This window comes from Bolinopsis microptera, chromosome 11, assembly GCF_026151205.1.
Source record: "Bolinopsis microptera isolate Bmic1 chromosome 11, MBARI_Bmic_1.0, whole genome shotgun sequence".
Taxonomy (NCBI): Eukaryota; Metazoa; Ctenophora; class Tentaculata; order Lobata; family Bolinopsidae; genus Bolinopsis; species Bolinopsis microptera.
Window position 1 is genome coordinate 18,360,388 of NC_087082.1, and position 15,645 is coordinate 18,376,032.

The 15,645-nt window shown below is 39.7% G+C and overlaps 3 protein-coding genes across 3 annotated transcripts in view; 1 reads left to right on the forward strand and 2 right to left on the reverse strand.

Moving 5' to 3' along the window:
• The window catches only part of LOC134823189 (polyunsaturated fatty acid 5-lipoxygenase-like), a 1,185,970-nt gene that overhangs the window by 806,967 nt on the left and 363,358 nt on the right, over positions 1-15,645 (forward strand). The window lies entirely within an intron of this gene.
• Positions 386-2,269, reverse strand: LOC134823297 (neuronal pentraxin receptor-like). The gene is made up of 2 exons (XM_063834711.1): positions 1,471-2,269; positions 386-738 (listed from the first exon to the last, which is right to left on the reverse strand). Exons 1-2 carry the CDS (start codon positions 2,206-2,208, stop codon positions 625-627), a joined length of 852 nt encoding a protein of 283 aa, XP_063690781.1. The 5' UTR covers positions 2,209-2,269; the 3' UTR covers positions 386-624.
• LOC134823298 (neuronal pentraxin receptor-like) lies at positions 4,719-6,002 on the reverse strand. The gene is made up of 2 exons (XM_063834712.1): positions 5,209-6,002; positions 4,719-4,995 (listed from the first exon to the last, which is right to left on the reverse strand). Exons 1-2 carry the CDS (start codon positions 5,947-5,949, stop codon positions 4,882-4,884), a joined length of 855 nt encoding a protein of 284 aa, XP_063690782.1. The 5' UTR covers positions 5,950-6,002; the 3' UTR covers positions 4,719-4,881.

Consider the following 15,645-nt stretch of genomic DNA (forward strand, 5'->3'; position numbering starts at 1 on the left):
TATAACCCGGATGACAAGGACTGGAACAACTAAAATTTCGTACTTTTAGAAACTTAAATAATTTGGTACAACATACGTTGATAATGACAAGCAACAAAACTTTTACCTCAGAACGAAATATGACTATCTTTGAGCATTTTTACAATGCTATCGCTACAGCGCAATTTCACTGTCATTTACAAGATAAAAATATCACCGCGCATTCATGCGAATGGTATGGAGATGTTTGTTTAAGCCACAATGTCCCGTGATGAGGTGCACTGCAGTTCTGTAATTTTGTCTGCTGTTGCTGAGTGAACGTACTTACGTAATATGTGAACGACCCCTTAGTTGATTGGTTATCTAATTGATCGTATAATGTGAATAACAAAAGGAAACACATAAATTTATTGTTTTTAATGCATTCGATTCTGCGGATTTTCCATCAAGTTTCCCGAAAAATAATTCAGACTATTTGCTAAAAATCATGCTGAAAAATAAAGGTTCATGAAATTCACAATTTTTGCCCGAGAAACAATGGATATTCAACGCTTTAATGTCAAGGAACTATTATTGTCCGTTGCTTTAAGATAAAAAGTTCCAAAACATTATTCCCCTCTAGCTGTACTGTTCGTCTCGGTCGATCTAGTGGTGCTCTCTAAGATGCTGGATGAGAGGTTCGTCTATTTTGTGGCCGCGAAATTCTTCAAGAACTTCGAATTGGTCCTCCATCTTTTTCAGAATCTCATCGTCCACAACCTGGGATAGGAAAGGTTACAATTTACGAATTTAGGTATCCCCCCCCCCCCCCCTAAAGCCTTAAGTACTTCACCAATAATTTGTAACGCATTTTTATGTTTATCATCGTCGCAAGTGTCAAGAAGATAATTAGTAAGTTAGAATACTGGCAGCTAAAAATTGACCGCTCTCGAATTATCGGTTCTTTTGCGATAGTCAAAACGCGACAACTAGCGCTGGATGGCGACAACTAGCGCTATCCAGCGCTAGTTGTCGCCATCCAGCGCTAGTTGTCGCTATCCAGCGCTGGATAACGCTGGCCAGCGCAAGATATATATGTTCGATAATTGTCGCTATCCAGTGCTAGTTGTCGCCATCCAGCGCTAGCTGTCGCCATCCAGCGCTAGTTGTCGCTATCCAGCGCTAGTTGTCGCTGGCTATGCGACACTGTCGCACGCGATAGTTTGCGATGGCCAGCGCAACTGGCCATCGCAGAAAACAGTTCGATAACTAGCGCTGGATAGCGACAACTTGCGCTGGATGGCGACAACTAGGGCTGGATGGCGACAACTAGCGCTGGATAGTGACAATAATCGAACATATATATTTTGCGCTGGCCAGCGTTATGTCGCCATCCAGCGCTAGTTGTCGCGTTTTGACTATCGCAAAAGAACCGAATTATCAATTTCATTTCATGATCAGTTATCTTTGAGCTTTTGAGTCTGGCACGTCGACAATATTACCATTTCTAACCTTATTGTAAAAGTCTGCGAAGTAGAGCACTTTCCAGTGATCTCCAGGGCATGTAATCGGCACCTCAGTGATCGTTCCGTGCCTCTCAGTAGCGTAGAGGATGGTCTCCCACCGCAAGAAAGCCTCTCCCACAAGAGAATCCTCGAAGTCTGAGCACATTCCCGATGAAAACATTTTGCTTACTTCCCCAGCTTCCAGTTGCCTTTTGTAGACGTTTAGCTTTAGGAGTTCACCTCCAAATGGATAGTTGTTGAATGTAGCCTCCATTGTTGCTGTCTTGTGGTACTGTCCTATAGCTATTGTTCCTCCCATGGTCAGTTTTACGTCACCAGATGCTTCCTGTGCTATTGCCTTTCCATCAAAATATAATACCCTGGTCTTAGTCTCATAGCCCCATGTAATGCAGACGTGGTGCCATTCATTTGAAGGAACGGCCTGGCTGTTCTCTATATGATTCTGATTCATGATAGCCCAGCCCCTTATCTTGCCTGCAATTAAGATCTCATGCATCTTGGAAGGTGCATTGTACGTGAACCAGGAATCATGAGCACCATCAGCTGTTTTCTTGTTGATCCACGAACAGACCGAAATGGCTTCCTTTACCGGTTCCATGTCCAGTTGCAGCATCATGTAGCTCTGGATATCTTTCCCGAAGCTCAGTGCAGTGATGGGACCATGAGCCGAGGACTGCTCCACGGAGTAGGCCAGGATCAGGAGTGTTAGATAAAACAGAAACATTCGGGCAGAGTCGAGAAACGAGAATGTCGAGAATGAGATGGTCTCCTGGCTATAAGGAGACGTGTCCAGTCTCGTCAACGTCACAGGGCGTCCGCTTACGTGCCTCATTGGATTTGCAAAGTCAGGGCTTCATTTAGAATGAAAACAAAAACTTTTTGACCAACTCTCAATCCCGTCAACATCAAATCTTAACACTTTTATTATATTCTCAAATTCTTTTGTAGTCTTCATCTTCCTTAATATTGTTCATCAAAACGTTTCAGTTTACCTATCGCTCATAATTTACAAATTTTTTTCATGTTAAGCATGATGAAATTAAAATATACGGTAATATTTCAACGCGTTCTAGCTAATTCTTTCGCGCTTACGATCCAAATTACAATAACAATGGCAATGACGTCTATCATGATAGTCATTCCAGAGGAATAATTACTTAAGGTGTTGGCAGTAGTAGTATGTGATAGTTACCTAAACCATTTTCATAAAGTAAACTATAGATTAAAGAAATGTTAATAATTTAATAAGCTTTAGATGATTTACCAGAATTTGTATGTTCAATTTGCTCTTTATCTGTATCACTAAACACTCAAAAGTTTATTACTAATCTAACATGCTAGGGTGTATAAATTGGGTGAATTTGGGTTCATTAAACAACCACTTTATTAATTTTCATGGATCAAAAAACTTATACACATTCATTCAAACATGAATGACAATATTATTGTAACATGTAACGATAAATACAAGAATAGCAATACAAATCATCAGATCGATTATACCTACTAACCCGCTCACCACCTCTACACTATCATAAATGTCTAACTAAAGTGTTCCACCACCAGATCTCTCATTATCTGGATTACCATGATCATTACAGACTGATGTTACTCTATTTACGAGCATTTACAGAAAATATCCTAAAAGTGTCTCTATTCAACCACGGTGTTACTGTTCTTATACACACCAATCTAACACTCCAGTCCAATTACTAAAACATACATAGTTTAACAACTACAACCTTGGTAGTGAGTCCCACTGTTCAATCAACAACTCAAAAGTCACCAACCATGTCACTCTGTAGCTGCACTCAACTTAGACGTAGCTCTGTTGACATTTGTCCATCGTACTCAAGATGCGTTGCAGTTGTCAGCTATCCACCATTCCACATCATACCACCAAACATTTCATCATATCATGAAGAGCAGGAGACTATTTCTTGTTAGTGAACATTGGTTTCGGTTAGATAAAATAACGAACACATAATATATCATAAAATATCTTAGAATAATCAATCTTCAATCAAAGTATCAATATCAGCAAATATCAGATATGTAAATTCAATATAGGGGCAGGGGTAATGGGGTATATATCAACAGCCAGGGGGTGGAGATTTTGGAGGTCGACCAAGTGGATCGATCATATAATTGATGTTTTGGGACAAAGTGAGAGTCCCACTCGCAGTTTTACAAACAAATAATACCTAAAATAGTTGTCGACGTTTCGGCCCACGCCTTTGTCATGGATGATACGTTACAATTACGTTACATAGATCAATAAATGTGATAGATTTGTAGTGTGTTGTAATTAGAACTAATTAATTAATTAAAACTAATTATACAGGAACCCGTCTAACCGTAGAGTGTAGACTGTAGAGAGGAATTCAATCACCAGTGTAGGATTTTATCCTGATGAGACTAATGTTCATGAAATAATACAGATCATATAAAATTACTAATTTCATAATCAATTCATGGAATATTTTGTAAATCGGAGTGCGAGATTTTGACTAATTCAATTTGTCAAAATTTCGCCTTCTGATTAGAAGGCGAAATTAAAAATGAACTTCCATGACTAAACCGAAGAGATGCATTACCGTTGGACGCTATTTGTTAGCTGCTACTTTTCACGGAGCAAATACTTTGTGTCACATAATATGTTTCTGCTTCTACTCTACCTGACGATCTCCGTCAACGGTATTAGTTAGACTTAAATAATGGAGGAGAAAGGTGAACTAAGACGATGTGTGAGTAATCGCTATGTCACACCAGTCTGGTCCAGCTCCTTTGGCACAATTAAGCGTTTGGTGCGGTTTGCGAAGTTGACAATAGTGGAGATGTGTTGGTTGTCGAATATGTCATTGACGGAGAGGTAATAGTCCTGGAAATATTGACCTCTTATTTAGGAAATAGCCGAACACTGTCCTAGAAAGTGTGAGACAGTTTCCTCTCCGTCGCTGCACATGGGACAAGCACTGGTGTTTGATTTGCGAACGGTATGGAGGTGTTTGTTTAAGCCGCAGTGACCCGTGATGAGGTGCACTACAGTTCTGTAATTTTGTCTGTTGTTGCTGAGTGTACGTAATACGTGAACGACCCCTTAGTTGATTGGTTATCTAATTGATCGTATACTGTGAATAACAAAAGGAAACACATAAATTTCTTGTTTTTAATGCATAAGATTCTGCGGATTTTCCACCAAGTTTCCCGAAAAATAATTCAGACTATTTGCTAAAAAATCATGCTGAAAAATAAAGGTTACCGAAATTCACAATTTTTGTCCGAGAAACAATGGATATTCAACGCTTCAATGTCAAGGAACTATTATTGTCCGTTGCTTTAAGATAAGAAGATAAAAAGTTCCAAAACATTATTCCCCTCTAGCTGTACTGTTCGTCTAGTGGTGATCTCTGAGATGCTGGATGAGAGGTTCGTCTATTTTGTGGCCGCGAAATTCTTCAAGAACTTCGAATTGGTCCTCCATCTTCTTCAGAACCTCATCGTCCACAACCTGAGATAGGAAAGGTTACAATTTACGAATTTAGGTCCCCCGCTCCCCCCCCCCCCCCCCCCCCCCCCCCCCCCCCCCCCCCCCCCCCCTTAAAGCCTTAAGTACTTCACCAATAATTTGTAACGCATTTTTATGTTTATCATCGTCGCATTTCATGATCAGTTATCTTTGAGCTTTTTAGTCTGGCACGTCGACAATATTACCATTTCTAACCTTATTGTAGAAGTCTGTGAAGTAGAGCACATTCCAGTGATCTCCAGGGCATGTAATCGGCACCTCAGTGATCGTTCCGTGCCTCTCAGTAGCGTAGAGGATAGTCTCCCACCGCAAGAAAGCCTCTCCCACAAGAGAATCCTCGAAGTCTGAGCACATTCCCGATGAAAACATTTGGCTTACTTCCCCAGCTTCCAGTTGCCTTTTGTAGACGTTCAGCTTTAGGAGTTCACCTCCGAACCAATGTCCGTTGTTGAATGTAGCCTCCATTGTCGCCTTCGTGTGGTACTGTCCTATAGCTATTGATCCTCCCATGGTCAGTTTCACGTCACCAGATGCTTGCTGTGCTATTGCCTTTCCATCAAAATATAATACCCTGGTCTTAGTCTCATAGCCCCATGTTATGCAGATGTGGTGCCATTCATTTGAAGGAACGGCCTGGTTGTTAGCTATATGAGCCTTGTTCATGTAAGACCAGCCCCTTATCCTGCCTGCAATTAAGATCTCATGAATCCTGGAAGGTGCATTGTACGTGAACCAGGCATCATGAGCACCATCAGCTGTTTTCTTGTTGATCCAAGAACAGATCGAAATGGCTTCTTTTACAGGTTCCATGTCCAGTTGCAGCATCATGTAGCTCTGGATATCTTTCCCGAAGCTCAGTGCAGTGATTGGACCATGAGCCGAGGACTGCTCCACGGAGTAGGCCAGGATCAGGAGTGTTAGATAAAACAGAAACATTCGGGCAGAGTCGAGAAACGAGAATGTCGAGAATGAGATGGTCTCCTGGCTATAAGGAGACGTGTCCAGTCTCGTCAGCGTCACAGGGCGTCCGCTTACGTGCCTCATTGGATTTGCAAAGTCAGGGCTTCATTTAGAATGAAAACAAAAACTTTTTGACCAACTCTCAATCCCTTCAACATCAAATCTTAACACTTTTATTATATTCTCAAATTCTTTTGTAGTCTTCATCTTCCTTAATATTGTTCATCAAAACGTTTCAGTTTACCTATCGCTCATAATTTACAAATTTTGTTCATGTTAAGCATGATAAAATTGATATATACGGTAATATTTCAACGCGTTCTAGCTAATTCTTTCGCGCTTACGATCCAAACTACAATAACAATGACAATGACTAGCCGTATCATGATAGTCATTCCAGAGGAATAATTACTTAAGGTGTTGGCAGTAGTAGTATGTAATTATAGTTACCTAAACCATTTTCATAAAGTAAACTATAGATTGAAGAAATGTTAATAATTTAATAAGCTTAAGATAATTTACCAGAGTTTGTATATTAAATATGCTCTTTATCTGTATCACTATAAAACACTCAAAAGTTTATTACAAATCTAACATGCTAGGGTGTTGTTAAATTGGGTGAATTCAGGTTCATTAAACAACCACTTTAATCAATTATCATGGATCGAAAAACTTATACGTACATTCATTCAAACATGAATGACAATATTATTGTAACATGTAACGATAAATACAAGAATAACAATACAAATCATCAGATCGATTATACCTATTAACCCGCTCACCACGTCTACACTATCATAAAATTAAATATCTAACTAAAGTGTTACACCACCAGATCTCTCATTATCTGGATTACCACGATCATTACAGACTGATGTTACTCTATCTACGAGCATTAACAAAAAATATCCTAAAAGTGTCTCTATTTAACCACGGTGTTACTGTTCTTATACACACCAATCTAACACTTCAGTCCAATTACTAAAACATACATAGTTTAACAACTACAACCTTGGTAGTGAGTCCCACTGTTCAATCAACAACTCAAAAGTCACCAACTATGTCAATCTATAGCTGCACTCAACTTAGACGTAGCTCTGTTGACATTTGTCCATCGTAGTCAAGATGCGTTGCAGTTGTCAGCTATCCACCATTCCACATCATACCACTAAACATTTCATCATATCATGAAGAGCAGGAGACTATTTCTTGTTAGTGAACATTGGATTTGGTTAGATAAAATAACGAAGAGAGAGAGAGAGAGAGAGAGAGAGAGAGAGAGAGAGAGAGAGAGAGAGAGAGAGAGAGAGAGAGAGAGAGAGAGAGAGAGAGAGAGAGGAGAGAGAGAGAGAGAGAGAGAGAGAGAGAGAGAGAGAGAGAGAGAGAGAGAGAGAGAGAGAGAGAGAGAGAGAGAGAGAGAGAGAGAGAGAGAGAGAGAGAGAGAGAGAGAGAGAGAGAGAGAGAGAGAGAGAGAGAGAGAGAGAGAGAGAGAGAGAGAGAGAGAGAGAGAGAGAGAGAGAGAGAGAGAGAGAGAGAGAGAGAGAGAGAGAGAGAGAGAGAGAGAGAGAGAGAGAGAGAGAGAGAGAGAGAGAGAGAGAGAGAGAGAGGGAGAGAGAGAGAGAGAGAGAGGGAGAGAGAGAGAGAGAGAGAGTTGTTAGGGTGGTGAGGATCAGTAGGTGGAGTGTTTGGTTGCAGTCTTCTGTTTTGCTGTATAGCATTAGTCACTCCGCAGTTTATTAACTGTGTTTCAAATATACTTAGCCTATAGAATCTTGGTGAGATAGGCATGACAGGAACACTTGGTAGGAGGGTTGTTCTTCCAGCATCGCCAAGCAGAGTAGAGAGGTCTGTTAGGCTGTATCTTTAGGCTTCTTTCTGGAGTAGATGTACCCGTCCATGTCCACCAGCTCTGTTGAGATCCTCTCTGTCCTTCGATGAATTTGGAGAAAGCAGGCATGTTGAATTGAAAACGATACTCTTCACGTTTCAGTATACATACCAGGAGTGCTGTTGTATATTAACAGCTGATCAACTATCGTTATACTTGTGATTGTATAATGCCTCGCCCGGAATAAAGGTTCTTAGCTGTCGGTCATCGGACCGTTTCAAGGCGTACAGTGCGAACCTTGAGCGACCTGATGTTGAAGTGGTCGTTGTAGACTTAGCTCACTACCTCTATAATATGTTCTCAAACAGAATAGGAGTCACGCTCATCAGACATATGTTCAATGTAAGTTCACTGCTATCGGGGGGGGGGGGGGGGGGGGGATCATACACTTAGTACGTTGGGTATATGGTGGGTCATATTTTCTTCCAAAACACAGTTAGTGTTACTATAAGAAAACTGTGAGATGAGGCGGGGATTCAGCCGTTTTCGAGTCGGTACGTAACAATGGTTAAACTCTCAAACTTTTGAAGTTTAGACTGTCCCTCATTACATCGGAACCAATGTAATGGATATATTTCTTTGGTGCACAATAGTGGTAGTATGTCAACAAACTCCGCCCCGTAGCACTATAGTACTCCGTGCATATTAGTCATGATGCGATGAGGGAAAGTCAAGACTAAAAACACAAAGACTACCGATGCCAAACTTTGAAATTGTTGTTAAAACTTTGAAGGAGAGCTAAGTTTGAGCTAGAATATGAAACAATTGCACTGCCACACGTGACCTGGCTCACGACCGTTATGTGAACACATTCCGAGAGCTCGAACACTTCTCATAATACACAGCTACTTATTAAACTGTCATGTGAACCCTATACCCAGGTTTTTGGTTGTCCAGCTGTTAGGATCATGGCTAGAATATGGATCACATCATAAATGACACGTCACTGATTGGGCCACTGATTGTGATACCTGCGGGAGCCTGAATGAGAGGTTCTTAGTTGTCGGTCACCGGGTTGGGGTGGTGCATAATATACGTTTCCACTTTCCAGAATAATCTTGATCCAAATATGCGCGTGTTCACTGTTCGATTATAAGTTCCAGAATAATCCTGTCCTGCACAGTAAAAATAGAAAGTTAAATACTCCCAGGCCCAGGAAACCTTACTCATGGCTGGGGCCTATCTCCAAAAGTGAAAGAGATAGACTTCCGGTTTTTTGCAAAATGTTCGTTTTGTAAATTCAAAGTTAGCTCCCCGCAGGAATCAGGAGTACAATTTGGGAAAACGTAGATTTTGAGTTATCCAGAAAAGTCTTATTGTGGGCAGAATAAAATAAAAGTTCGTAACTTTAACTTTGCAGATACCTGTGCTCTGATTGGCTGAATTGCGTTACGTGCTGCTTGAAGATTGGAATGCGTCAGGCGTGCAACCACTGTACTTAATGTCACGCTCGAGCTCAAACAATCTGTTAAAAAGCACCTCTAGCTAGCAAGCCCGCCAGCCAGTAAGGTTTTCTGGGTATCTTAATGCATGACTGATTTCGAAGTACCCAAATAGAGCTAATAAAAGCCAAACACAAGGATCTATCGCATGAGGATAATATACTTTTTAGCTTCCAAGTCGCTTAACTGAGCTTCAAGCTTTCAAGTGACGTTGAGTTACGCGATCAGCCCCACTCCTTGTCAAATAAGCTTTTAAATTACGACCCAAAGATGAACCAAACACTATAACCTGTAGTTTAACGGAGAATTACGGCTCCTTTTAGTTTCCCAAAGTCGTGAAATTGGACTAATTCTGAACATGAAGTAAAAGTTGTAAGTTTGTACCCTGCTCCGCTTGAGCTGCATGTTCGTAATCTATTAGAGTATTAGTTATGGAATATGCTCTGATCTAATATTTCAGACTATATTTATTACATTTACTTCACTTCTTAATGCACATTTATATATAATTATAATGTTTCCAATGCTCACAACTCCATGCGGACATATTGTTACTATTTCATTTTCTCTACGGATAGGACTACATTCAAATTTTCGGTAATATAGAATATAGAATATAGATGTATCAGTATACTGTTTGATCGAGTAATAATGTTGAACTAACGATAGACGAATAGATTTAATAATGAAGTTGCAGCAGTAGTTATGAGGAATATAATAGAACTGTCTGTGAATGAATTAGGTGGTTCAACTGAAACAGTTCCCTTCAAAAACTTTCATTAACTCTAATTGATTTACAATTTTATTTTGCAGTGGTATTTGGTATTGTAAGAAACATGTTGATTTTAAAACAACAAGGGCTCAGTGGAGACTATCGAGTATTGGACATAAGGATACTGGGGAGATACTTTACTCACTTACTCAATAATGTTTACTGAAACACTCATCACTCAGGTTCTTGATTTTGCCTAACCACCCTGACAGGCTATTTTGATATTAGTTTTAAATCGAGCAAATCTATATTTTATCACACGGCAAAACCCCAATTTACCCGGTGGTAAGTTTAACCAAAACCCATAATCATTTATGTTTTATTTTAATAATTTATGAGTTTATTGTAAAAACTATCAATTCTTTTCAGGTTAGATTTCTGTGTTAAGTATTGGTTATATTTGGGCCAGGGTTAGGGCCAGGCTAAGGGTTAAAGTCAGGGTCAGGGTCTGCAGGGTTAGGGCTAAATTAATTCTCATTTTTCTCAACCTTCATGCATGTATTCATACAAGGCTTGCCGAAATTTTCACTAAATTATGTTTGGTAAAAAATTAAACAAAGAAAAAATGTTGACTATCTAAATTTAATGATATTGTTATTTAACATACCTAGTGTACTTAATGTCGCGCTCGAGCTCAAACAATCTATTAAGAAGCACCTCTAGCTAGCGAGCCCGCCAGCCGGTAAGGTTTTCTGGGTATCGTAATGCATGACTGATTACGAAGTACCCAAGTAGAGCTAATAAAAGCCAAACACAAGGATCTATCGCATGAGGATAATATACTTTTTAGCTTCCAAGTCGCTTAACTGAGCTTCAAGCTTTCAAGTGACGTTGAGTTACGCGATCAGCCCCACTCCTTGTCAAATAAGCTTTTAAATTACGACCCAAAGATGAACCAAACACTATAACCTGTAGTTTAACGGAGAATTACGGCTCCTTTTAGTTTCCCAAAGTCGTGAAATTGGACTAATTCTGAACATGAAGTAAAAGTTGTAAGTTTGTACCCTGCTCCGCTTGAGCTGCATGTTCGTAATCTATTAGAGTATTAGTTATGGAATATGCTCTGATCTAATATTTCAGACTATATTTATTACATTTACTTCACTTCTTAATGCACATTTATATATAATTATAATGTTTCCAATGCTCACAACTCCATGCGGACATATTGTTACTATTTCATTTTCTCTACGGATAGGACTACATTCAAATTTTCGGTAATATAGAATATAGAATATAGATGTATCAGTATACTGTTTGATCGAGTAATAATGTTGAACTAACGATAGACGAATAGATTTAATAATGAAGTTGCAGCAGTAGTTATGAGGAATATAATAGAACTGTCTGTGAATGAATTAGGTGGTTCAACTGAAACAGTTCCCTTCAAAAACTTTCATTAACTCTAATTGATTTACAATTTTATTTTGCAGTGGTATTTGGTATTGTAAGAAACATGTTGATTTTAAAACAACAAGGGCTCAGTGGAGACTATCGAGTATTGGACATAAGGATACTGGGGAGATACTTTACTCACTTACTCAATAATGTTTACTGAAACACTCATCACTCAGGTTCTTGATTTTGCCTAACCACCCTGACAGGCTATTTTGATATTAGTTTTAAATCGAGCAAATCTATATTTTATCACACGGCAAAACCCCAATTTACCCGGTGGTAAGTTTAACCAAAACCCATAATCATTTATGTTTTATTTTAATAATTTATGAGTTTATTGTAAAAACTATCAATTCTTTTCAGGTTAGATTTCTGTGTTAAGTATTGGTTATATTTGGGCCAGGGTTAGGGCCAGGCTAAGGGTTAAAGTCAGGGTCAGGGTCTGCAGGGTTAGGGCTAAATTAATTCTCATTTTTCTCAACCTTCATGCATGTATTCATACAAGGCTTGCCGAAATTTTCACTAAATTATGTTTGGTAAAAAATTAAACAAAGAAAAAATGTTGACTATCTAAATTTAATGATATTGTTATTTAACATACCTATGGTATCACAAAGTGGCGGCTCGTTAACAGGAGCTATTTCCCCGTTCATGCATTTCAGTTGGTTTCCTCCCTTGCTCATCAACCCCGCTCTGCACTGCACCGTCAAAAGTGTTTCATGTTCTACAGGGAGTCTGGGTGCTGTTGAAACGTGTTCCCAAGTTGGATCCAGTTCCGTGCATCGGGCTGTAATTGTGGGCATTATTTTCAATGATCAGTGATTATTTAACTTTAAGTAAAGGATTAACAGTTTAATTCGGCAAGTCAGTCGCTATATAGTTAAAATCGTGGATCATCTTATTCACATATTATAGTCATAGTGGTTTTTTTGCAGTGCTTTAAACTTTAACTAAACGAGATGATGGTAGAATACTATACTGTGATAATAATATTACTCTGCAGCTGATTCTAACATTAACCTGGTATACATGTTGGAATTGAGGACAGTGATCCTCCCGCGGTACAAGTCATTGTTGAGGATCCAGTGAACCCGCTGTTACAGATAACCTGGTAAGTGGCTCCTGAACGTATTTCCGACTGATCCGGAGATACTGTCCCGTCTTGGATAGTCGGCTTGCTACACATTTTAGCTGAAAAGACTTATTTAGCTACATAGTGCTTGAGCTAGAAGGTCCGCCTGCCCAAAACCGGTGGTAACGAAGCAATAAGTGGACACTGGACCATGATTCTTTACCTAACCAATACCCTTACATTTGATCATAACTATCAGTAGGGATTGCTGAGTTAGCCTTAGAATTTAGTAATGGGTCGAACCAGCCTAGTTTAGAACTAAAAATCGGTCTAATTAATTATTGCAACTATAATACTTGGTCCATTATAAAATTCGTTTTAACTATACTTGCCTTTTTCGATGATTGCTAAGTCATCGATGTCCAAGTTGTCATTATAGTTCCGGGTCTCTATCTTGACGATGTCTCCAAGTTTACATCCGGAGGCTGGGTGACCACTATAATTAGGAGATCTGTTATCCTCATAGTACACTGAGAGGACCCATCGAGCACATTGAGATCCAGCACAGGTGCACGAGGATCTAGAGCAAGTGTGTGTGTCCACCTGAGATGGGGCCGCCCCCCACCAATTCAGTACTTTATCAATACAGTATCCCGTTCCGAGCCTTGCTATGAACCAGGCGTTACTATAAGATCCTTTACTTGTGTGCGCTTGTGTGGCCAGGTCCCCATCTACAGCGTGATGTGCTCCATTGACAGCCTCGTTGTTACCCACAGTTCCAGCCTGAGACACAGATATAACTCTCACCTCATCATCTTGCTGCGGCCTCATTACTCCTGAAGTACTTAACGTCACCAAGATTGTAAAGTTATAAGAGTTCTCCAAAATTCAGAAAATTTGTTAATATTGACCTCCCTAATAAGAAATAAACTATCAGATTCACACGACTAACACATGTTTTTAAAGACTTCTATAACCTCATTTTCCCGTCATATTGTTTGATACTCCTCGGCCATGGCCGAGGAGGCTCATTTTTTTGATAGAGAGCTCATTTTTTTGATAGAGAGAGAAAGAGAGAGAGAGAGAGAGAGAGAGAGAGAGAGAGAGAGAGAGAGAGAGAGAGAGAGAGAGAGAGAGAGAGAGAGAGAGAGAGAGAGAGAGAGAGAGAGAGAGAGAGAGAGAGAGAGAGAGAGAGAGAGAGAGAGAGAGAGAGAGAGAGAGAGAGAGAGAGAGAGAGAGAGAGAGAGAGAGAGAGAGAGAGAGAGAGAGAGAGAGAGAGAGAGAGAGAGAGAGAGAGAGAGAGAGAGAGAGAGAGAAAAAGAGATAGAGAGAAAATGATCCTCCTCGGCCGAATGAGCCTCCTCGGCCACGTGAGTATGGTTTTTTATTTTATTTTTAAAAATGAGCCTCCTCGGCCACCATAAACCTCTAACTATCTTATCATTTATCAGGGGAAACCTCCAGTATCAGATTTGCAAGCTGTTAGAGAACTAATTTTAAAGAAGCTATATTATATTAGAGTATTATGTAATTTGAGTTTAAATCGTTACCTTTCAGAGGCGACCAGAGTAAGGTCGTCAAAATGATTGTCGTTATCTTCATGTGGTTGTTATACTCGCATTCAGCTTCATGATGGAGATAACAATATTAGTTATCACATTTTGGTCTGGTTAGATGAATCAGCAAGTAGCTACTGTACATTGTACAATGTACAACTACATATAAATTGCATCAAACTCTTCATTTTATAAAATTAAAAAATAGACGTTAAAGTGATAACAACATATACGTGAACAATGAAAACGCTGATATACCAATCTCTAACAAGATAGATTAAATTACTATCAGGTGTTATAGATGGGTTTCGCTGTGTCAAGGCGAACATGGTGGATTTCATTTAGATTCTTTATTCACCAGTTGTAGTGTAATGGTATGAATGATATGCCCTGAGTCGAGGCGATTTAAGGACCTTCATTTATCTTGGGTACGTTGATGAACTCTGCTGTAAATTTACGGTATCAACATTACATGACATGCCACACGGATTCATCCATAGTTGTCAGGTCACCCGCAAGATAGTCAATGTGTCATCTAGGCTTTATCTCTTGCCCGCATAGGAGCTCTTCCAATGGGGCGGCCCGTCAAGCTCTTTAAAATGCAACACGGCGTGACAAGTGAACTTTGTGCACTCATCCATACTTATTGAAATTTGTTATCACCTCACACATGTATAGCTTCTCGCTACCCTACAAATGCACCCTGGCCCCACTTAAGAAGGCCTATAGTTTTACCATTGTGTGACAGCTGGTAACGGCTGTTACTATAGGTAACTATCAAAATCCTTATCCTTATCCTTATCTTCTAATCACAACTGAAGCGGCTCAACTACCTCACGGACATTGACAGCCCTGGTACAGGCGTTCGAGCAGCTTCTTCGACGCGGAGAGCTGCAAGATATCACCACTATCAATTTATCACGTACCTTGTCAGCCGCTTCAAGTACATGAAATCATTGTCACATGATCATTCAAGCACGTGGGTCACATGATCACCCACGCGACTATAAACGGAATTAAACGGAATTAAACGGAATTAAACGTAAAGTTGTCGGAGATGGCACTAACACCATCGTCTCGACTATACATGAATGAATAACATATCAAGAGTAAGTAAAATTCGAGATTCAAGAATCATGAAAATTTAAAACAAAATCACTTAAAATTTAACTCCCGTACAAACAACCGAAATAGAAATAATTGCTGAAATAATAATTTAACATAAGAGGAAGTAGTAAAAGGCAACTTCAATGGTCACTAAACTGCGATATAAGTATTCGAGTCCACAAAAGACACATACATACTCAAACAGACCTCCCACTCACAGTCACAACGTACTGGAAACAGTAATCACTAGTGTTCCATGCTCGTACAACAGATCGTGAAATCTGCATAATGATGGTTGATCTGTATTATGTCTGTTGAGTTGGTAGTCCTGATGGGGTGACAGGCGGTATTGGCGTCTTTTTCGGGTTCCTGATGCGGTGACAGTTGCAAAGGAATTTGCCCAGTTCTTGCACATGGGCAGAATTCATGATAGC